At 34.8% G+C, this 24,992-nt stretch overlaps 2 protein-coding genes across 3 annotated transcripts in view; one reads left to right on the top strand and one right to left on the bottom strand.

The window, feature by feature from the left end:
* MFSD14A (major facilitator superfamily domain containing 14A) overlaps nt 1-3,537 on the top strand; it is a 53,236-nt gene extending 49,699 nt beyond the window's left edge. The window contains exons 10-11 of one of the 2 annotated variants that reach the window (XM_027536406.1): nt 976-1,139; nt 2,180-3,537. In XM_027536406.1, the coding sequence (XP_027392207.1) occupies nt 976-1,139; nt 2,180-2,386 (371 nt within the window). In that variant the 3' untranslated portion in view covers nt 2,387-3,537. The remainder of the gene's footprint in view (nt 1-975; nt 1,140-2,179) is intronic. The other variant, XM_027536405.1, reaches the window with a different exon arrangement.
* Nucleotides 3,538-3,784: 247 nt separating this feature from the next.
* Nucleotides 3,785-24,992, bottom strand: part of SASS6 (SAS-6 centriolar assembly protein) — a 41,186-nt gene continuing 19,978 nt past the window's right edge. The window contains exons 8-17 of the mRNA XM_027536403.1: nt 18,688-18,879; nt 15,458-15,652; nt 15,259-15,348; nt 14,985-15,164; nt 14,537-14,618; nt 13,720-13,856; nt 11,919-12,047; nt 7,749-7,846; nt 5,751-5,845; nt 3,785-5,643 (exon numbers count right to left, since the gene is read on the bottom strand). Coding sequence (XP_027392204.1) covers nt 5,537-5,643; nt 5,751-5,845; nt 7,749-7,846; nt 11,919-12,047; nt 13,720-13,856; nt 14,537-14,618; nt 14,985-15,164; nt 15,259-15,348; nt 15,458-15,652; nt 18,688-18,879 — 1,305 coding nt within the window. The 3' untranslated portion in view covers nt 3,785-5,536. The remainder of the gene's footprint in view (nt 5,644-5,750; nt 5,846-7,748; nt 7,847-11,918; nt 12,048-13,719; nt 13,857-14,536; nt 14,619-14,984; nt 15,165-15,258; nt 15,349-15,457; nt 15,653-18,687; nt 18,880-24,992) is intronic.

Genomic DNA, 24,992 nt, shown 5'->3' with positions numbered 1-24,992 from the left:
TCATGTGTTAGATGTCTCAGGGGCACATACACTGATGAAGTGAAGTGAAATCGCTCTGTCATGTCACTCTGTAACCCCATGGACTGTAGCCTGCAAGGCTCCTCCATCCATGGGATTCTCCAGGCAAGAATCCTGGAGTGGGTTGCCATCTCCTTATCCATACCCTTTCATTAATATTGTATGTTTGTTATCTAAAGAACATAACTTATTTTTATTGTCTTATGTTTTTGTGGCAGGAACTCTTTAATTCTTAAAATTCTAATAGATGAGGAATAATTCTTTGAAAAGCTTGTTTATGTCAAAAGGAAAAAAAGGGGGCATTACAAAAGAGTAGCAGAAGTCACTTGGCTGATAAACAAGGAAAGGACCCTGGCCAAATCAAGTTGCTTTTTAAATTTAGGAGATCCCAGAGATAAAACAAAAATCAGACTATAAAAGGGGGCTTAGGGACTTATCTGGTGGTCCAGTGGTTAAGAATTAACCTTGCAGTGTAGGGGATGCAGGTTAAATCCCTGGTCAGGGAACTAAGATCCCACATGCCACAGAGCAACCAAGCCTGCATGCCACAACTAAGACCCAAGGTTGCCAAATAAATAAGTCTTTTTTTAAAAGGAGGGAGAGTGCTATATTTGACCAAGTGAGATCTTAAGGAGCTGCTTGGGGACAGGTTTTTTAGTATCTGTGCTTATGATGCTTATGAACCAATGCCTGATTTTGAGCCAGATTTTTTTTTAGGGAAATAAATAATTCTGCTCACTTGTTTCTAAATTAGACCTATATCTCAGTATACCTGAGCTTACATTTGTATCAAGACAGCTCACTGTACTTTGTAGAGCTTATAGCGTCAAAGTAATCTTGATGCCACTGCAGTAAGTTGCCAGTGTCTGTTAAAAGCTTTGCCTTTAGAATAAGTGATTCCAGGTCTTATACAGTAGGAACAACTAAGTGGTACACTAATTTGTTTAAACAATTCAGGTGTCGTTCAAGGAATGATAACAGGAATTCGAGGATTATGCAATGGTCTGGGACCAGCTCTTTATGGATTTATTTTCTACATATTCCATGTGGAACTTAAAGAACTGCCAATGACAGGAACAGACTTGGGAACAAACACAAGCCCACAGCACCACTTTGAACAGGTAATTATAAGAAGTCCATTCGTTTGGCTGGACTGAAAGATATTTTGTGGTCATTTTATAAAAGCATTTGAGATTCTTAGATTGAATAAAAACACTTAAAACCAAAGCCCAAGGGACCATATCCTTCTATACACACATTTCTTTATAAAACTGGCTGTGTATTCCTTTCTTCCCTGGATAATTTTTTTTATTATTATATATTAATTTCTAGTTTGTCTTACTGTACCTAGTGGCATAGGTAACGGCCATTTGTGTAAACTATTTGTCTTTCATGTAAGGCTTCTGGAATGTTTGAGTGCCCTGTATCAGACCTGCCTTTCTATAGAAGTCAGTTAGGTGCTGGTAAACATCTTTGTTCACTAAAGTTCCCTCCTTAAAACTGAAATATTAACTGTGAAACATATTATCATTTTAGCCAATACAAACAACTCACTAGTTTCTGTGTATTTAGCAGAGTTCTACATTCCTCTTCTAACCAGCTAAGACTGCTTTTAAATAAAAAAGCATGCTTGCTTGTGGGCTCTACACAAGCCCACAGGTAGGTAAAACTGGCAGTGCAGGTTTTTGCTTAGGATGAATGTAATTTGGGACTAAAACACAAGTCTGTTTGATTCTTCTCATAGTAACAGCGTTATCTGTTTTTCTCACTTTCAGTCACTAAAGAATATAACCACCTTTTAAAGAAAATGGTCAGTCATTCTGCTACAGCAGTTAATATTATATATTACTTGATTTCACTTTTGACATGTCCCTGTTTTCTTCTTAAACTAAAGTGAAAGTTCATAGACTGTGTTCATATCTTATGCTCTAAGTGACAATATATTTTTGCATGTGTTGTTTTTAAAAAAAATTGGGGCTATTTCTTGGGTCAGCAATAGTGTTTCTTTTCCCTTTGAAAACTTTTTTTTTTCTAACTGTGGCTTTAATGAAGAAGAATCATTGCCTTATAATTCACAGCCATCAGTTATTCTAAAAGATAAGCAATTTCTTATGAGCAAAGAAGTCTGTGCAAAGATCTTAATTATCTTTTTCTTCTTCAGAATTCCATCATCCCTGGCCCCCCCTTCCTCTTTGGAGCCTGTTCAGTACTGCTGGCTCTGCTTGTTGCCTTGTTTATTCCAGAACATACCAATTTAAGCTTACGGTCCAGCAGTTGGAGAAAGCACTGTGGTAGTCACAGCCATCCTCACAGTACACAAGCGCCAGGAGAGGCCAAAGAACCTTTACTCCAGGACACAAACGTGTGACAACCGAAATCAGGAAGACTTTTCTATCAGTACCCAGGTCTTAGTTTTCACCTGTAGTTCTGGATGTACATTCCATTTCCATCCACAATGTACTTTTAATAAGATTGTCTTAAGAAATGTATCTGCATGAACTGCGTGGGAACTAAAGAAAAGAAAAAGAACCGGACAGTTTTCCAAAGATGTTACAATTTCTTTTGAAAAGAAATCGTTTATTAGCACCAGTTTCTTGCCACTAAGCTGTTTATTATACATCCTTTAATTAAAATTTAAAACTATATATGTAACTTCTTTAGATACTAGCAATGTCTCTGCTACCATTTCCTTCAGGTGTTGAGCTTTAACTCTATTTATGCTGACTCAACAGTGAGACAGAGTAGGTAGTATAGTGTGGACCTGTTCATTTTACCATGGTAAAATCCTGAGTCAGATTTTAATATTGTAAAATCTTGGGTCAAATAATTCAAAGCCTTAATGCAGATGCACTAAAGAAATGGTAAATGTTTGCATTTAAAAAACAAAATTCTTAAGAAAACTAGACTAAATCTGAATCATGTTTCAAGCTTGTTTTTAGTAATTTTATTTTAAACATTATTCACTACTGTTTTTGAAATGAGAAAAGATCAGCCATTTAGAATTTAAATTGGGGTGTCTGGAGCCTGTAAATCTAAATGCTGGCTCGAATTTGTTTCCCAGCTACTTATACCACTATCTTTTAATGTTTGCATAATCATAAGGACCTCAACACTTGAATACATAATCTAAAAATTATATAGTAAAGCTGGTAGCCTTGAAAAATGTCAATGTGATATCTATATGTAGATAAATATATATAGTGGCCTTTCAGGACTGTCACAGTAACACTTTATTTACAGAGCTAATGTTTGTCCTAAATTTTCAGGACCCTAGAAGAGAGCTTTATACAATTACTGATGTGAATTTCTCTATAGTGTATATTTTTGTGTCCAGTTATATTATTTAAAAAAGTGTTACTTTGTAAAAATTGTACATAAAGTACTGTATAGTTTACACTGTTTTCATCTTGTGTGTGGTTATTGCTTAATGCTTTTTAAACTTGGAACATTCACTATGGTTAAATAAGGTCTTAAAAGAAATGTAAATATTCTGTTAATAAAATTAAATATTTTAATGATTTTTTTTTAAAGAAAGTCTTGATCTGTGATTCCCTTATAAGGCCTGTTTTGGCTTTGTTACTGTACTTTTACAGTAACAATATCTTCTCCCTTTGAATCCATTTCATTTCCCTCAATACTGTTGTTATAGGAAGCAAAGCAATGAAAACTTAGTCCATAAATTAACTGAAAATAATTTTCTAAGCACAGGTGCAGGTGTTATAGGTCGGTCCTATTTCTGTTTTTATACACATTTAAGTATGTCATATTCCCAAAATATTAATACTTTATTAAAACAAAGCTCAGTTTACAGAAATACATTAAATGCAGTATTTTGATTATTAACACATGTACAATTGTACACAGCAGAACAATTTCAAATAAAAGTTTAAGAGGTAGAGAAAATAATTAGCACACTCAGAAGTCTGTACTTAATACCAAAAAGTCTTTACGAAGTTGACATCAAAATGATCTCTATCCTAGCTGTTGTATCCTTATGTCATATATCCTATCCAAACCCTTGTCACAACGTTTTATATTACACAGTATTTACAATGTAGAGTCCAATATTGCCAAGAAGTTGCTTTCCAAATTAGTGTTTTCAAGTTACTGTAACTGAGTATTCTTACTAATATAGTATATCTAAATGACACACACCAAAAAACTGTATAAAAACTAACAATGGTTACTAAGCTTTTTTTTTTTTTTTTACAATAGATCCCTATTTTAAGACAGTTTGCAATTCCCAGCAGTTTCAAAGTGTGAAAAGACTCAATATTGTGGCTTCACAAAAGAATTAGCAAAGATTCTCTATTTTACTATGGAGGCTAATAACATTGGTGGGTTGTCAATATCCTGAAATGTCTCTCTGCCTCATCTGTGTAATAACATTCTTGAAAATATTTTGAAAAAGTATCACAAGAGCATTAACACTCTATAAACAAAAAATGCTTTAAAGGTTTCTTAAGAGAATGCTACTCTACTGGATGGCTGTTAAGAAAACAAAATGGAGCCCTGTGATTGTGATAAGTTTTTTTTAAATCACCTCATTTTTTCCAAGGAACAAATTCTTACTTGAAACTTTTAATTATAGGGAAGAAAAGAAAGCTGTCACTTCTAAAACCTGGCCTACTTTACTAAGCCAACATGAAAATGAACCTATTTTGATATTATAAAAATTAATATTCATTATGCTCTTGTAAATATTTTGTGTAAGTACTAATTTTTAAAACAATATTCCACTAATACAGATTTAAGTGAATAACAAAACTTCAAATGAAAGAGAACAACTGGATGACTACAGGCTTCCAGGAAGTATTAAAATCCTATTAACTGGCTCAAATGACTTAAAGCACTTTGTACCTAATCTGGTCATGTAATTAGACTGTCCAAAATTGTTTGTATAATATATTAAAATTATAGACTTACTCAAAAGATAATTTAAAGGGTTCAAGGAAAATATTTACTTGCTATGAAGAATTTCATTCATTTAAGGTAATTTCAGGATTTTTCCCTTTAAATATCATCAATAATATATTTCAAGAGATAATCATTTTCCTTCATAATTCTCAGGTGGCAAATTTAAAATTTTATTGTACTAATGAAAATGATAAAGTGAACTGATAGCATTCTTTGGCTTCATTAAAATATTAATATGTCTGAGCAGGTTTTAATGAACTAAGATACTCATGATCAGGCTCTCCCTTACAAGGATCAATTCTTTCCTTAGAAATTCTCAGAAGTTCTAAGGATTAGTTTAATAAAATTCATATTATTCTATAAAACACCACATTCCAAACTAAAAAGTGTCATTTGTTCAGAATCTTCACCAATTTCCAAGTACAGATTTGCTCCTCTAAACTGCATAAATGATGGCAGTAAAGGATCCAATCTAATACAGCAGTAACTCAAGTAAACCCTGAAACCTGCGTGTTCAGAATTTGAGCTATATGCTGTTACCATATTTTTAAGCCATGTCAATTTCTAAAATTTCAAAAAAAAAAAACAGATGACACTAGGATTAACTGTTCTGTAGCTGCCCGGGAAAGTAAGCTGAAGATGCAGAAGGGAGCACTGTGGGTTTTGAAGATGTCTGTAATGCTCCTAAAGTGCCATCTTTCTGATGGTCTGCAAATGAGGACAAAAAAATTATTTGTATTTATGTTAGTCCTTATATAATACACTTAATTAAACCACAGTATACAATCCACACTACTTCAGAAATGTCTTCTCACCTGGATTATTAAATAGATTTTGGCTGAGTCCACGCAAAGGAATGCTATCTTCCCTTTTCTTCAGATATATGGATTCCAGTCCTAAATTTTCACCACTTGAAAGGAAAACAGTAATTATGAACTTAATTTAACAAAGTCTTATTTTCTCTACAGTAAGGTCTGAATGTTTATATACAAATAAATATATCACAATATAACTAACATTTATAGCTTTGTTCAAACCAAATCATGCTTTTCAGTGGATTCTTAAGCAAATAATTTATCCATAAGCCAAAGTATACATCTTCTCAGTAAAAAAATTAAGATTTTCCTTTGACCAAAAGCCCCTCAAAATTTTGTGGTGCTTCAAAGTGGTCATTATTAACTGTTAATACTCACTACACTAATAAATTCTGGTCAGATGAATAAAAACATGAAATCTTGAAAAAACATGAAATCTTGAAAAAAACAAAGGAGGGGGTATTCTGTAGTTGTACTTTCCCTCTTTCAACCACTATATTCCTTCCTTTTAAATCTGTCCACTGTTAACATTTTCTCTAATAGTACACTTGTAAGAAGTTAAAAGATCTTGTAAAGCAATGACATTTTATCTTTAAAATTAAATGATGGTCTTTTCTCAATTTTCAGAAAAAAATGGGTGAATAGGTGTTTTTTCAATTTTAATATTTTTCTTTAACCTTTGCCACTTATTACTAGCAGACTACAAATAAATTCTAAACAACTCAAAACAGCACAACAGTCCTAATTTTATAGACACGTGATTATATTGACTTTGTACCACAAATATCATTTTTTTCTGTTAAGTAAAATTGTTCTTGGTGTATATGATAAAGTTAAACATAAACATCATGGTGTTCTATTAATTCCAGGTATTCTGGCACTTTAACAACTATGAGCTTCAGTACAGCAAACATGAACATTTCAGGACCTGAAAGAATTCTCACCTTTTTAAAAAATGCAGGCTCACAAACATTAACTATTATAATACTCATCTTGGTGCTAATTTTAGAGGAGCCAATGAATAAAGGCCAGAGACCTGGAATAAGAAGCCTCTTGGAGCCATGTCAGTAATTTAGTTTGCAACATATTGGGGATGGTGATGGCTCAAGATAATGAGTACCAGCAGACAAACCTTAAAGCAATTAAATTTTAAGTAAATAAACATAATGGTAAGAAAACAGTATTACAAACATAAATACTAATCAGACAGACAAATTTGCATCTATAAATTGTTTACTTTAGCCACAACTCACTGATTCAACAAACTTCACTATGCAAAACCACCTTAACTAAAAAATAGGCAAGGAATCTGAGTAGGCAAAATTGGCATTAAAGCTTATTTATGTTAGCTTGGCTAGGGCGCAACCTCAAAAGCCTTTTCACTCTTATTTACCACAGAATTTTAATTCTCAGAGTACACTGGAAGCAATTACTTGGACAACAAGAGCTTCCAAGGTAGACATAGCCATATAGGAAAATAAAAAAAAACCCGCCAACTCTGATGAATTAAAGATTTCTATCTAATTGCCCAAGAATATCTGAAAGGGTATTCTTCAGTTATGTAGGGAAATCCCTTTTAAAAAATTAAATTTTACTGCTGCTGCTGCTAAGTCGCTTCAGTCGTGTCCGACTCTTTGCGACCCCACAGACGGTAGCCCATCAGGCTCCCCCGTCCCTGGGATTCTCCAGGCAAGAACACTGGGGTGGGTTGCCATTTCCTTCTCCAATGCATGAAAGTGAAAAGTGAAAGGGAAGTCGCTCAGTCGTGTCCGACTCTTAGCCACCCCATGGACCGCAGCCTACCAGGCTCCTCCGTCCATAGTTTTAAAAAAATGAGAAACCACTTTCTTACAGATTAAAGTGACTAACTTAATCCCACTGCTCAGCAACTTAACACATCACATAACTAAGTGGTCATCACAGCTTTCAAACACTGTTAAAAACTCCTTAAGATGACTCTCAGAATTACAAACATTAAATTTTATGTCAAGAACTTACTTTTCCTTATCAGTTGAGCAGGGCATACTAATAGTTGTTCCTGACTGAACATCTCCTAGTGATGGATTTGGTTTTGTAAACTGCAAGTTAAACTGAACCTGTGAAGAGGGAAAACATCATATAACTGATTAGTAAGAACTGAGACTAAACAGGAGTAACCGAGACAGTTCTATATACAGATAGGTGGCTAAATTTTTTCTCTAATAAATCTAGACCACAGAAGTTCAACCTATATTTTATAACACAAGCACATTTTATTGAGAAGGTTTAATTTTAAAATCCTATTTCTCCTTACCCAAAAGTTCCCATCATATAAGCAAGAGTAATAGCACAAATTATTTATTTTGAAATGAAAACATGAACATTATACATTTAAGTTTACATTATACACTGCTTTAATGTTAAAAGTAACCAAGAACCACAATGATGCATTTATTTACCACATGCATTCTGAAAATTCCCTTTCAAGAATTTAAACTCTTATCATATTGAAGAATTCTAAATGAGTGCTAGGAATCTAAACTTTGAAATAATCAAAAACAATCCAAGAATCTATACAAAAGTCCAAAATAAAATATCAAGCATATGGGATGTAGTAGCTTATTTAAAATAATAATGACTATGACTGAGGGGGTTTCATACCAAAAATATACATATGGGCTTTACGTTATGGAAATCCATAAACGTAGGTCACCATACTAATAAATCAAAAAAAAAAGTTATGATGACTTGAATCCAAAAAAAAGGCATAAGGAGATAAACACCTATTTTTTGTTAAAAATCATAATAAAATATAGATACTAGCTTAATAGGAAAAAATTATAAATCAGAAAGGTATATGCTGCTTTCCTCAGCTATCAAGGCTTAACATTCTAAAGATAACAATTCTCCCTATATTAATCTACACATTTAACAAGATCACAAAAAATACAAGTACAGGACTTTTAAAAAGTGAAGTAAGGTGATTCGCATAGTCCTTATAGAAAACATGCAAGAGGGAAGAAAATTTTAAAAGAGCCTAACATCTTTATACATAATATAGTTTCCAGACACCAATGATAAATAATTAGAAAACTGGACAAAATAAACAAAAGAATGGTCCCTAAAACTAGCCAACAGGTAGTGCAGGACTGTGATCTCTGAGAGAAGCTGTGATCCATACGACTGACCCAGCTTTCTAATGAGAGGCACTTCCTGCCTCACTACAGTACAGACAAAGGAGGTACTGCTAAATGGAGAAGATCATCAGTTTAGGGAGGATGAGGTAGGTACCTGGAAGCTGCAAGGCAGAATTCCGATGAAAAGTGAGGTATAAAGAGAACAAGCGCCAGAAATCAACACGTGAATCCCCTTGAGTCTTTTCTGAGTACTAGGCACATGCATGGGGCTGCCCATGTGGTTCAGTGGTAAAGACGGTGAAGTGGTAAAGGCGGTTTGCCTGCCAATGTGGGAAATGGAAGAGCCCCGGGTTCAATCCCTGGGTCAGGAAGATCCCCTGGAGGAGTAAATGGCAACTCACTCCAGGATTCTTGTGTGGAAAATCCCATGGACAGAGGAGCCTAGTGGGCTACAGTCCATGGGGGTCACAAGGAGTCGAACATGACTGAGCACATACGCACAGCACAGGTACACGATAGAGTAAAACTCCACAATGCTGCGCAAATAAACACAGCAGAGCTTTTAGCTGAACATCTTCCAAGATTCAAAATCATGAAGATAAAGTGGACACTCTTGGTGATCATTTAGGACATTCAGTGGGGAGCATTTGTAAGAGGGCTGAACTATCCCTTGAGTAAAAGCTACTGCAAATGCATCCGAGGCACAATTCTAAGCAAATGCATCAACTCAAGGTTCACAGAAATTCAGTAAGATAAAATTATTGCTCCACTTTACAAATGGAGAAACTGAAGCAGGACAACTAGATATTTTTGTTTGTTACTGGCTTGCCCAACTTCATACTGATAAGAGGCAAGATTTAAACTCCAAAATCTGATTCCATATTTTAACCATTATAATTGAGCAGTATATGCATTCAATTTACAAATAAATATTCAATTAGAGATTCAAGTTCAAAGTGTACTGTTAGTATTAGGGCTGTTTGGTTGCTTTCGTGAGGGATGCATACCAAAAGACTATGGAGGCCAATAATATAGGAAACACTAGAAGTCTGGCTTTGATATTTAAGAACAGGATTGTTATCATAATTCCTCCGATTCCAGAAGAGCTATAAGAAAGGTAATCTTATTATAAGTCATATTTAGTCCTACCAACTAAACAATTATCTGCAGTAGTTCTCATCTTCATTTTGAACATTATATATATATTGCTGGAAAGCTGTTTAAAAGCAATTTTGAATTTAATTATAATCCTCAAGAAAAAACTGATACCAATATGTAAGCGCACTTGAGCATACTGATATTTATGAAAAAACAACAGTATTCATTTGATTACATGTATCTAATTTTCAATAAGCAATACAAGAAAAGCCAATTAAATGCATCTAAATACTCTTTACATAATAATATTCTACATATAAAAACTCAGGCTTAATTCTCGATTCACTGAGAATTCTCAATAGTTCCAAATAATAATAAGGCTATTTAATAAGACTATTGTAAAAAAATATCAATAACCTCAGATATGCAGATGACACCACCCTTATGGCAGAGAGTGAAGAGGAACTCAAAAGCCTCTTGATGAAAGTAAAAGTGGAGAGTGAAAAAGTTGGCTTAAAGCTCAACATTCAGAAAACGAAGATCATGGCATCCAGTCCCATCACTTCATGGAAAATAGATGGGGAAACAGTGCAAACAGTGTCAGCCTTTATTTTTCTGGGCTCCAAAATCACTGCAGATGGTGACTGCAGCCATGAAATTAAAAGAGGCTTACTCCTTGGAAGGAAAGTTATGACCAACCTAGACAGTACAATCAAAAGCAGAGACATCACTTTGCCAACAAAGGTTTGTCTAGTCAAGGCTATGGTTTTTTCTGTGGTCGTGTATGGATGTGAGAACTGGACTGTCAAGAAGGCTGAGCGCCGAAGAATTGATGCTTTTGAACTGTGGTGTTGGAGAAGACTCTTGAGAGTCCCTTGGACTGCAAGGAGATCCAACCAGTCCATTCTGAAGGAGATCAGCCCTGGGATTTCTTTGGAAGGAATGATTCTAAAGCTGAAACTCCAGTACTTTGGCCACCTCATGTGAAGAGTTGACTGATTGGAAAAGACTCTGATGCTGGGAGGGATTGGGGGCAAGAGGAGAAGGGGACGACAGAGGATGAGATGGCTGGATGGCATCACTGACTCGATGGATGTGAGTCTGAGTGAACTCCGGGAGTTGGTGATGGACAGGGAGGCCTGGCGTGCTGCAATTCATGGGGTCGCAAAGAGTCGGACACGACTGAGCGACTGATCTGATCTGATTGTAAAAAAAGAAGTATATGCCTAAACAACATAGCCAACTTATTTTTAGGTCAGCCCCAAACTAATTTGATAAAGAGTTTATAATAGCAGTTTCAAAGTCCTCAATTCTACCTTTCATAAAACAGTCTTCTCAAAAATGAAAACAGAATCAGTGGCTCATCTGGGTGGAAAATTACTGTGAAAACAATTATAATACATGTGAAAACAATGTATAAATCTAAAATATTAGTAATAATGATGATGATGAAAAACTCAAGCAGGCAGAAAAAAGCAAATGAATCAAGGTTTGGAGAGATTGCTAAGTATATGCTATTCGAGATAATGTTGTCAGAACTACATTTTATAATTTATTATAATCCTGCCAATCAGACTGTTAAATCCTAACAATGGAATCCAAAAATTTCACTACCACTAATATACCAGCAGCATGAAACTGGTAATCCTAGGTTAGGTTTGAGAGTTGTAGGAGATACAGGTAGAAGAATGAATTAAAAAATGGAGAGATAAAGAGGAATAAAAATAAGTTTAAACATACTGGTATCTAGGTTATTATAAATTATAGTGACTCAAAAAAATCATATAGTGCATTTAATATTTCCTGTAAGCATAACACACTAGACATTCATAAATATATTCAGAATTATATTCATTTAATACTAAGCAACTGATCAAAAAATAGATGTTTTAAATAAAGTAATAAATTGCTATTTTCTTTTTTTTTTTTTTAAGTGTTAAGTTATTTTGCCTACCTTTGGTCCTGAAACTGTGTGGATGCTATTTTTGGCAGATATAGGATGAGAAAAGGTATTCTGGAATGCAAACGCAGAGGAGACAGGATAACCAATCCCACAAGCTGGGTAAGTCAGTCTACCCTCAACCTAAAAATAAAAGCATAAAAAAGGCTGAGGATGAGAAATTTGTTCTAAATAGTATTTGGCGATGCAGGAGGCATTAGCATCTGCCATAATAACTAAGAGTTAAGAACACTCTCTCAGAGGCCAAACTTGCCTACCATGACACCAAACTCTGTTTCATTACATATTATGAAACTGGAATATCTTTGGCCCAGACGGCTTTTCAGAGTGGCTGTGTAAGCTTAGACCAAAACAAACAAAACAAAACAAAAACCCACTGGACCTGATTTTGAACTGAAGTAAAACAAAGACCTCTGAATCATCTTGGTTCCCTCTAGGCCCTGAATTCCTGAAAATGGAGTTCGGGGGTAGTCCTAGACCAAAAAGCCAATAAGGGATAAAATAAAAATAATCGAGCAATACCTTTCACACAGCTATTTATCATTAGTCGGTAAGATTAAGCCTGTCGTCTTTTCATGTTTTTAATTCAGTACCAGTAAGGACCACTTAAAAATGTAAGTACCACTTAACTCTGTACTTTTTCCCAAGTTAGCAGAAATCCTTACCCTTCTTTAAACATCAAGTACTATCTCATTTACTAGAGTAGATTAAAAATTCTACTATGGATTTGCACTTTAAATCCTCTGCCAATGCCCTCCAGTCAAAGACTTGGACCAGAAATACATCTATAGGTGTACACACTCTTTGCAACAAGGAAGACTGAAGACCAGGTGGAACCTAGAAAGAGACGTGTCTCTGTAAGACAATGTTAAAAAGGACTATTTATTGGACTTTGTCATGTGTTAGATGAATCAAGGAACAGTTTAAGAATGTGGGGCTATACTGTGGACTGGATGCTATCAAGAAATGGGGATAACTATATGACTAGGTATATGAATAGATTTTATCCAGTAAGGTAGGATGAATGCACTAAGACCAAAGTTATAACTGGTAATGAGCAGCAGTCACTCACTTTAGCCGGATCGGAGGATACTTGCCCATTTTTATGGTTTGGCAATGTCCTATTTTTGTCTGTGTTCAAACATGACTATGAAGTGGTCTTATTTTTGTCTTGATCCATCACAGTCAGAGAATGGCCTTACCTGGTATTGATATTCTGTGAATTTGATTATGTTCAACAGGAGAGCCTCAAAACCTAGCTGTGAGTGCAAGGCCAATTCCTAGCCAGGCCCAGGCCTAGCTGATAGTACCAAGCCAGATCCAGGTACTCAAAGCTAAAAAGCTTAACACTTGTAAATCGTTTCTTCCAGAATCTAGAGCTGACAAGCTTGGTAATAGGGTTTCTCTTTCTCTCTTTTTTTCCCAATAGAATTCAGATTAGGCTCCTCCAGTATAGTGCCAGAGCTGAGCCCATATCCTGCTCGCCCTTACTGAGGCCTCCTAAATACTTTCTGTGTTTGTTAACAGTTTTCAGCATATTTGGCCTTACTTCAGTCAATACTGAGTGATTTCTGTATCCATTAAAATGTTACAAAGTAGTGCACCCTTAAAATAGAGCCTCTTTGTTAAGAGTAAGTATACCTTTATGTCCCTCTTCCAAAGGTAAAACTACTTCAGTGCTAAAAATTGTAATAGGACTCTAGTCATATTAGGTACCAGCACCTAACAATCTGAGAATATTTTTGTTTTAGAAAATTTACCAAGACCATTCACAACATCTTAATTTAAATCTTACCACATTTGAGGTAGGAGAAATTCCACTTCTGATGGTGTTGCTACTGGAATGTACAGGTGGAGTGGTAGAAGGTCCCAATACATCTTGCTTTCTCACTAGCTGATTTTCATTTAATTCTTTATTTAACCATGTGATTACTTAAATAAAAGAACAAGAAGAAACTTAATACTTCAATTTTTCTACTAATTTTAAGTATTTTAAAATTATATTAATTTTTAAAATTTTACATTTTTAAAACTGTTATATCATAGGAAAACAACATAAGTTCATCTAAATATTTGTCACTAAATATTTTTATTTTACAACTGCCACAAGGACTCTTTATCCTTTTACTGTCTATCAGAAGCACGTATTTCTGCAAGTCAAGGATCTCTTTGAAATCTCTTTTGATTTCATTTCTAGAATATCTTCCAGTTTATTTAAATTCAAACTCTTAGTTCTCAAAATCAGTATTACAAACTGAGAAAAATGTAGAAGACTTAATCTCATATTTTTGTTTTAAATATTTGTATTATTATCAGTAGGTAAATACAGCAATTATAGCAAGTAGTAGGAAAGAATGTAAATTACAGTCAATATTTTCAACATTTACTTCTGGGTACTGACACATGTGATAGGGTTTCTTTTAATGATGGTAACTGTTTTACAGGATAGTTGATTTTAATTTACTACAGCAAAGACATTAAGATGGTATGTTTAAAGCAGATTATATGTATACAGCAATACCTTGATTTAGCTAGACTTATAAATTCAGTAAAAATTGCAGGTTAAGAATAAAACTAAAAACCTCATTTAAATGAAAAGGTAAAATACTTACACTTTTCATTATTTTTTAGAAGTTGTTTGCTTTCTTCAAGTTTTTGAACTGTAGCTTCTAATTGTTCTTGTAATTTGCATACCTAAAATACATTAATCCTTAAAGTAAGTATAATAAAGGCTAAAATAAAAACTGAAGAGATATATTACTATTCATTAAATAATTACTATTAAATATGAAAGGAATTAGCTCAGCTGTGTAATAAAATATATGTGCACATAATTATATATACACACACATATATGAACACTCAACGTATTTGAGTCATAATAACTAATTTTTCAAACTGAAATAGTTTATTAAATTCTGTTGATTGTAGTCATGTTTTCTTGGGGGAAAAAGCCAAAACTTTCTCTAATGTAACAAAGTAGAAATGTTTAAAATAAATGAGGAAATACATTAAGCTTTGCAAATAGTCAACACATACTAAATATAAAATATTAACTACCTCTTGTTCTTTAATTCGGAGAGACTGTCCAACATCTTGTAATTCTTTTTGTTCCTTTTGTAATTTTTCTTCCTTTTCAGCCAAGAGTTTCTCTTGCTGAATAGTTACTGTATTCTTCAATTTCAACTTACCCATTAAAGTCTTCAGATCCCCTTGCAGTTTTTTGATAATTTCATTTGCCTATAGAAGAGTTTCACATGAATGTCTCTACATAGTCCAATGAAACATCTCTACATAATCCAATGAAATATTCTATTGTTTTAAAAAAACAAACCTTAAGAAGTTCAGCTGATAATGATTTTATTGTAGCTTCAAGTTTTCCTAGTTGTACCTGATTTTTCTCACCATTTTCTTCCAGAGCCACCTGATATATATTTTTAAAAATGTGAACAATTAGGAAGTCTGTGTTTATTTAGGAAAAACATCATATATGTATGTGATCATCAATTTGTTTAGAAAATTTTAAAATAGACCTTTTGTTCCTGGATTGTATCAAACGCTTCTTTTGTTCTTAAAACAAGCTGGTCCTTATCCTTGATTTCCTGTTCTAAAACAGCCACTTTTGTTTGTAGCTGATTAATATGCTTTTCTTTTTCATGGCATTCAGCATCGAGTGTAGAATTTTCTCTTCTCAAAGAGAGGACTTCTTGCTTAGCCCGCTGGAGCTCCTAGACAAGGGGGAAAAAAAAGGAAAGTTGGCTGGTCTGATAATTTATAATTAAGATATTTAAAACAGGAAAAAGTCTTTCATAACTTTGAAGTTCCAGTACCAATGCTCTTTTAAAGAAATGACGGTCTCTCTAAAGGTATATGTAACTCAGATTTGAAACATAACTGTAAAATACACTAATATCTAATTCAATCACAGTAAGGGAAAATTAAACAATCCTTATGAATTACTGAAACTTTTAAAACCTAGTAACAAGAATTTTCTGCTGTCTTGAAATTTACAAATTCAAAAAATTACTTAGGTAATAAACGCTCAGGTATAACAGAATTTCAAAATATATACAATACATAAATAAAAAGAAAGTCCTATCATTCTACCACTAAAGCAGTGATCCTCTATCTAGTCTGCATAATGAAATCACCTGGAAAGCTTTAACTACTACTGATGCCTGGTATCCTGCCCAAGAGATTTTTATTTCATTCGTATGAGGTATGACCTGAGCTCTTCAACCTGTTTCTCAGGGCAGCCAAGAAATCATGAGATATTGTTAATTAATAATAAGTCAGAAAGACAAATACTACATAATATCACTTAGATGTGAAATCCAAAATATGACAAAAATGAACATATTTACAAAACAGAAACAGACTCATATAGAAAACAAACTTATAGCTACCAAAGGGGAAGAAGGGGGATATAAATGAGGAGTTTGAGATTAGCAGATACAAACCACTATATAAAATAAATAACAAGGTCCTACTGCAGAGTACAGAGAACTATATTCAATAATACAAACCACAGTGAAAACACAAAAAAATATTTTAAATAATTTTTTTAATAGATCTGCCTTCCAATGCAGGAGACACCAAGAGAGACAGGTTTGATCCCTGGTCAGGAAAATCTTCTGGAGTAGGAAATGGCAATCACTCCAGTATTCTTGGCTGGGAAATCCCATCAACAGAGGAGTCTTGTGGACTACAGTCCACCGGGGTCGCAGAGAGTCAGACATGACTGAGCACACACACATACTAAATAACACCTCAATCATCTAGTATCAGTCCAAATGTTGCCAGTACACTAAAGTACAGTACGTAATAGTATTCCTAGTTTTCAATTTTAACAATAACTATATAAAATAATTTTCTAGTATATACCCTAGTGGTTTTAGAAGCACAGACTCTGCTATCAAGCACTGCATGAGTGCATGCTAACTTGCTTCAGTCATGTCTGACTTTTTACGACCCTACGGACTTTAGCCAGCCAGACTCTTCTGGCCATGGGAGTCTCCAGGCAAGAATACTGGAATGCCTTGCCAGACCCTCCTCCAGGGTATCTTCCCAACCCAGGGCTCAAACCCGCTGTCTCTTATGTCTCCTGCATTGGCAGGCAGGTTCTTTACCACCACAGCCACCTGGGAAGTCTACTGTGCCACCTCGAGTATTACTTAACCTCAGTAATTTCAGTTCTCTCATTTGTAAAAGAGAAACCATACCATAAATTATTTCACCTCTGCAAAAACCCTTATACAAACTCTGTTTTACGTGTTAGATGCTCAGTCATCTCTCTCTGTGACCTCATGGACTGTAGCCTGCCAGGCTCCTCTGTCCATGGGATTCTCCAAGCAAGAATACTAGAGCAGGTTGTCATTCCCTTCTCCAGGGGTCCTTCCTGACCCAGAGATGGAACCCAGGTCTCCTGCAGTGCAGGCAAATTCTTTACTGTCTGAACCACCAGGGAAGTTCAAATGCTTAATAAATGGTAGTAACTATTAATTTTAGGATACTAATCTCTAAAAGGTATAATTTAACATAATTACGTAACAATACTGAAGTTTAAAAAAAGTTTTCAGGACTCAAAATTTCCAAGTCCTATGCAAACCTTGCAAGAAATATTTTGATTACATTATATGGCACCCCACTGCAGTAGTCTCGCCTGAGAAATCCTAGGGACAAAGGAGGCTATTTAGTCACAAAGAGTTGGACACAACTGAGTGACTGATCATACACACACACATGAAAATCAACATAACAAAGCACAGTTTATACACTGGCCAGTGTCAGGGCTAAAACAGAAGAAACCACATAGGATTATAATGAAGTACTCATCCAATGTGCAGGGTGAAATGTTTCACCAACTGGTGTGAAAGGTGAAGAGGGTATCGAGAAGGACTGAAGCATCTAATAGGGCAGAATGCGATGAGGATCTGAACATAAAATCAGTCAGGCTTTATTCAGAATTGGAGGTCTTGTGAGCTAGAATAACACTGTTTATTTGAACATGATAGGTTTAACAAAATCTACATACGTTTTCTAATAACTCATATGACAATAACGTATAATAGTTATCATAGGAAGGAGCTTATCATCACTGCCAAAGTATCAACAAAAGTACTACTACAGCAATATTTTTTAAATGTCTCTGTTGCCTGAAAGAACAAGACAGTATTAGAGACAGGCCAATAATAGAGAATTTCAATGGCCAGGCTTACTTGGGTAAATTACTTAAGCTCTCAGTGCCTTAGTTTCATCATCTTTAAATGGGGTAATAATAATACCTTCTTTAAAATAACTGCTATAAGAATTAAATGAGTTAATATAGGCAAAGCACTTAAAACAGTGTTATAGTTATCATCATTACTTTTATTATTATTACTAGACACGAAACTTCACACAGTTGTTTGCCATGTTGAGTAGACTGGAAGATCAGCCTGCCAATACCCTGAGCCACAACACTGGACTGATATTAAAAGTACACTGGCAAATCTGAGGGCTATGCCAAAGGGCTACTCAAGACCCTAACTAAAAGTAACCAAGTTTACTTTAGCTCTGTTTTGAATCAGCCCATTTTATTAGATTTTAGTTTCTCAATTATTTTGGGTATTCTCTGAGCTGATTATCTAAAGAGATCCTTGCAAAGCATCCAGAAGAATACTACCCATAGAAGTAATAAAGTAACCAAATTCAAATCAAGTTACCAAATTAGACCTTGCTTTTAAACTGGGCAGGGAGGGGAACCAACTCCAAGATTTGATACCTCTTCAACACCAGACAGCTTTGCTTTAAGTTCTCTGATGGTGGAGTCTCCTTTGTATTTCCTTTCAGTGAGGTCTTTATTAGCCGTTTCTAACTCAGACAATCTGTTCTGTAGCTGCTGCATGTTCCGTTGATGAAGGATTTCTAAATCTTTCTTCTGTTGTTCATGTTGCTGTTGGTATTGAACCTGGGCCTATTACATAATAAAATACAGTACCAAAATTCAAAGAAAAAAATACAAATATGAGAAGATTTGAGTAAAAAAAATCTTAATTATTCTTCTTTGTAAGATTTCCCTGCTTTTAAGAGATTCTATTTTCAATTATGGATTTTATGAAAAAGAAAGGTTAACAAAACAAAGGCAAATTTACCACTGTGATCTTGTTCATAATTTCTTCTTCTCCTAAACCCACCTGTTTAGAAGTAATGGCCTTCAATTTAAGGGAAGAATGGTATGTGTTAAGGGGGGAAAAAAGCAAATTGCAAAACACTATGTATAGTGTCAAACTACCCCCATGAAAAGAAAAATGAGCAGGTACATAAGGAACTTTCAGTATTTGCTTTAAACCACACTATTCTGTTTCCGTTTTTTACAACTAGTATAAATGTTTTCTAATTAAAAAAAAATCTAAACTTACAGTAAAATTGACAAGGTACTGCTCAGTCTTACATTTAGTTGTTAAATTTCACTATCAACAATAAATTTCACTATCAAAAATAAAAACAATACAACAAGAACATGATTGTAACTCTGAAATCTTTGTTTACCTGTTTGTATCATATCAAAAATCTATCTTAATAATTTCTGTCATGAGACATAGACGGCATTATGTTAAGTGAAATAAGTTACAGTAAGACAAATACTGTATGATATCACTTATACGTGTAATCTAAAAAACTACAACGAACTAGTGAATAAAACAAAAAAGAAGCAGACTCACAAACAGAACAAACTAGTGGCTATCAGTTCGGAGAGAGGGAAAGTCTAGGGGCTACACAGCATTAGAGGATTAAAAACAGGATTATTATGGGATTATATAAAATTGTGTGTGTGAAACGTTTCAAAATTATAAAGCGCAATAGAATTTAAAGACTTTCATTCAATAAAAAAAATTTTAAATAATTTCTGTTGATGAACACTGCTGCTGCTGCTAAGCTACCTCAGTCGTGTCCGACTCTGTGCGACCCCTTAGACGGCAGCCCACCAGGCTCCCCCGTCCCCAGGCAAGAACACTGGAGTGGGTTGCCATTTCCTTCTCCAATGCATGAAAGTGAAAAGTCAAAGTGAAGTTGCTCAGTCGTGTCCGACTCTTAGCGACCCCATGGACTGCAGCCCACCAGGCTCCTCCGTCCATGGGATTTTCCAGGCAAGAGTACTGGAGTCGGGTGCCATTGCCTTCTCCATGATGAACACTAACAAGCCTAAATACATTTTAAAAATAAAAAATATTTTTCTAATTATGCAAGCTATACATTCTTTTAAAAGGCATAAAGAAAGAATCACAAACCCAGGGAGTCATTATAAATATTTAGGAATATTCCTTTCCAGCTATTTATATACTTAAAACTGACATCATACAAATACACATAACACATAGCTAAATTTAACAAATTGAGACCAAGCACTTTACACAATTATGCTTTTTAATCCTTTAGCACTTGCACTTCCTCATATCGATAAAAACTCTTTGTAAATACTTTCAATATCCACACAGTACCCCAATCCATGGCTATACCATAATGCAATTAACCCCTGCCCTACTATGGATACTGAGTTTCCAATTTTTCACTATTACAAATAAAACCATGGTTAAAATTTTTCTTCATAAGCATAAATCCAAATTCAGATTATATGTAAATAAGTATAAAGCTTGGTACTAGTTACAAATACCACATTCCAGAAAAGTTGTATTCATTCAAAAATTCCTAACACAAAAGCAGGGGAGTGTCTCTCATAAAATACTTAGGATATTTTCCATGATTATTTTAGGACTTTCCTCATTTTTGGAAAACTGAAATGGAGAGAAGAAAGAAGCACAAGAAATAAAATAGGAAAGAGTCCATATAAAACTGAAAATGCAACCATGGAAGAAAACACTGAAGGAGCAATCAAGGGAGAAAAGCAACAATGAACAAACTGGTTTATGATGCTAACTGTAACTGTCTAAGAGGGTAACCAAACACACTGAAGGCAACAAGAGGCCAAAGACTGCAAAAATAAAGAACTGGCTTTATCCCTGTGATGATCAGAATTTCAGAACTTTTGTTTAAAAAAAAAAAAGTGTAATGGATAGAATTTCAACATTTACATTTTCTGCTCTGTTTATTTCAGGTGATTCTGATGCACACTAAAGCCTTACAATCACTGCCCTATAGAGTATCTATCAGCAGGAAGAGAGGAGCAGCTTGCTTGGTTTTAAAGTCTCAAAGCACTGATTCACAAGCCTATTAGAAAAATGCAGTAAGGAATGCAAACAAATCCTTCAGTCGTTTTTGTGTTATACACAAATATACTTAATGATGAGACTTTCAGAACCTAACCTGTTTGAAAATAGAGGCAAAAAATACTTAACAAACAATAGAAATTAATGAAATCAGATGGGAGCGTAGAGACAGTGCAGAACTAATTAATGAAACAAAGAACTGCTTCTTTAAAAATACTAAAGAAAACAAACTATCAACTCTCATTAAAAAAAGACAATTAAGAACATAGGAGAAATGGTATGGAGATTTTAAAAACTGTAAGACTGCTTATAAGATATTTTACTAATTAAATACAAACATGAAATAAATGGATTTTTAATGAAATATAAACTAACATAACTCAAAGAAAAACAGAAAATCCAACAGGACCGATAGGGACTTCCCTGGTGATCCAGCTGTTATAAGACTCCAAGCTCCCAAAGCAGCAAGCTCGAGTTCAATGCCTGACTGGAGAACTATGATCCCTCATGTCAAAACTACTGAGCCCACACGTTCCAGAGCCAACGTGCTGCAAGCAGAGACCTGCACCTACAACAAAAACCCGCCAAAGCCCCCAAAAATACACACACACAAAAAACAAAACAAAAAAGAAAAGAATAAAAAATCATGAAGGAAACGGGAAAGAATCTAAAGAAAAATGCCTTAAGAAGGCATCATACCCAAATGGTAAAAGGCTAATTCTATCAGGCCTTCAAGGAACAGATAATTCTTCATTTGACTGTTTCAAAGCATAAAGAAAACCAGAAAATGTTTTCATACCTTTCATGACACTAGCATAATTCTAATACCACAGTGCAAAACCTATCACTGTAATTAGCAGACTAAGATAGGAAAAGAGTAATCTCAAACCAATCTCACCTATGAATATATACACAAATGTTCTAAATTAAATATTAGCAAATTCATTCAACAGGATATTAAAAATCTCTGAATACATATTATTCAATGAATTCAAAGATGGTTCCACTTTTAGAAATCTATCATTATCATTAATATATTAGAAAAGTGAAAAAAACGATATTATTTGGTTCAATCTCCAAAAGTCACTCCGTCTGACCTAGCTAGCATTCTTTGGATGCCAGACAGAAGAAAATTTTCTCAAACACAGAGTAAATATCACATATAATGGAAAGATAATTTAGTTATTTATCAAAAAACATTACCAAAGTTAATATACATAAATCTCTTGCATTTCTATACAGTAACAATGAAAGATCAGAAAGAGAAATTAAAGAAACAATCTCATTTACTATCTCATCAAGAAAAATAATTATTCTACACAAGGAGGAAAAAGATCTATACTCTGAAAACTATAAGATGCTGATGAAAGAATCAAATATGACACAAACAGATGAAAAGATATACCATGTTCTTGGATTTGAAGAATCAGTACTGGCAAAAATGACTAGCCAAGGCAATCTACAGTTTCAATACAATACCTATAAAATCACAAATATCATCTTTCACAGAACTAGAACAAAATTTTTTTTAGTTTGTATGGAAACACAAAAGACCCTGAGTAGCCTAAGCAATCCTAAAAAAGAAAAACAGAGATGGAGGAATCAGGCTTTCTAACTTCAGACAATACAGCAAAGCTACAGTCATCAAAACCATATGGTACTGGCACAAAAACAGAAATATCTATCGATGGAACAAGATAGAAAGCCCCAAAATACACCCATGCACCTATGGTCAATTAAACTACAGCAAAGGAGGCAAGAATATACAAATAGAATGAAACCAGAACATTCTCTAACACCATACACAAAAATGAACTTACAATGGATTAGACCTAAATGTAAGACCAGATACTATAAAGCTCTTAGAGGTAAACATAAGCAGAGCACTCACTGACATAAATTGAAGCAACATCTTTTTGGATCCACCTCCCAAATTAATGAAAGCAAAAAGCAAGGTAAACAAATGGGACCTAATTAAAGATTCTGCATAGCAAAGAAAACCATAAACAAAATTAAAAAATAACCCAAGTGAGAGAAAGTATTTGCAAATGAAGCAGACTGTTACGGAATTTATCTCCAAATGACACGAACAGTTTATACAGCTCAACATACTAAAAACAAAAAAAATCAAAAAATGACAGAAGATCTAAGTAGATATTTCTTCAAAGAAGACACACAGATGGCCAAAAAGCACATAAAAAGATGTTCAACGTTGCTAATTATTAGAGAAATGCAAATCAAAACTATAATGAGGTATCACCCACACCAATAAGAATGGCCATCATCAAAAAGTCTACAAACAATAAATGCTGGAGAGGTATGGAGAAAAGGGAACACTGTTGCTAAGAATGTAAACTGGTATAACTGCTACAGAGAACAGTATGAGTTTCTTTAAAAAACTAAAAATACAGAACTACCATATGACTCAGCAATCCCACTCCTAGACGTATATCCAAGGAAAACCATAATTTGAAAACATACATGTACCCCAATATTCACTGTAACACTATTTACAATAGCCAGGACATGGAAGCAACCTAAATGTCCATCACAGAGAAATGGATAAAGAAGATGTGTTACACATATACAACGGATTCTTCAGTTCAGTTCAGTTGCTCAGTCGTGTCCAACTCTTCTCGACCCCATGAAGGAGCAGGCCAGGCCTCCTTGTCCATCACCAACTCCCAGAGTGCACTCAGACTCACGTCCATCGAGTCAGTGATGCCATCCAGCCATCTCATCCTCTGTCGTCCCCTTCTCCTCCTGCCCCCAATCCCTCCCAGCATCAGAGTCTTTTCCAATGAGTCAACTCTTCGCATGAAGTGGCCAAAGTACTGGAGTTTCAGCTTTAGCATCATTCCTTCCAAAGAAATCCCAGGGCTGATCTCCTTCAGAATGGACTGGTTGGATCTCCTTGCAGTCCAAGGGACTCTCAAGAGTCTTCTCCAACACCACAGTTCAAAAGCATCAACTCTTCAGTGCTCAGCCTTCTTCACAGTCCAACTCTCACATCTATACGTGACCACAGGAAAAACCACAGCCTTGACTAGACGGACCTTTGTTGGCAAAGTAATGTCTCTGCTTTTCAATATGCTATCTAGGTTGGTCATAATTTTCCTTCCAAGGAGTAAGCGTCTTTTAATTTCACGGCTGCAGTCACCATCTGCAGTGATTTTGGAGCCCCAAAAAATAAAGTCTGACACTGTTTCCACTGTTTCCCCATCTATTTTCCCATGAAGTGATGGGACCGGATACCATGATCTTCGTTTTCTGAATGTTGAACTTTAACGGAATCTTAGTTAACCATTAAAAAGAATGAATGTCATTTGCAACAACATGGATGGATCTAGAAATTATCATACTAAATGAAATAAGTCAAAGACAAATAGCATATATCACCTATATGTAGAATCTAAAAAAATGATACAAATGAACTTACAAAACAGAAACAGAAACGATTCTGAAAACAAACTTATGGTTACTAAAGAGGAAAGCTGGAGGAGAGATAAATTAGAGGAGTTTGGGATTAACAAATATACACTATTACATATAAACAGATAATAAACAAGGATCTACTGTATAGCTCAGAGACCTGTACTTAATGTTGTGTAATAACCTATGTGGGAAAAGACTCTGAAAAAGAATGGATATACACAAACGTTTAACTGAAATCCTTAGTGGCTCAGATGGTAAAGAATCTGCCTGCAACACAGGAGACCGGGGTTCTATCCCTGGGTTGGGAGGATTCCCTGGAGAAGGGAATGGCAACCCACTCCAATATTCTTGCCTGGGAAATCCATGGACAGAGGAGCCTGGTGGGCTGCAGTCCTAGGGGTCGCAAAGAGATGGACATGACTGAGCA

This window comes from Bos indicus x Bos taurus, chromosome 3 (assembly GCF_003369695.1).
Source record: "Bos indicus x Bos taurus breed Angus x Brahman F1 hybrid chromosome 3, Bos_hybrid_MaternalHap_v2.0, whole genome shotgun sequence".
Lineage (NCBI taxonomy): Eukaryota > Metazoa > Chordata > Mammalia > Artiodactyla > Bovidae > Bos > Bos indicus x Bos taurus.
Note: the sequence above shows the minus strand (reverse complement) of the source record. Positions and strands in the feature narration are given on the sequence as shown.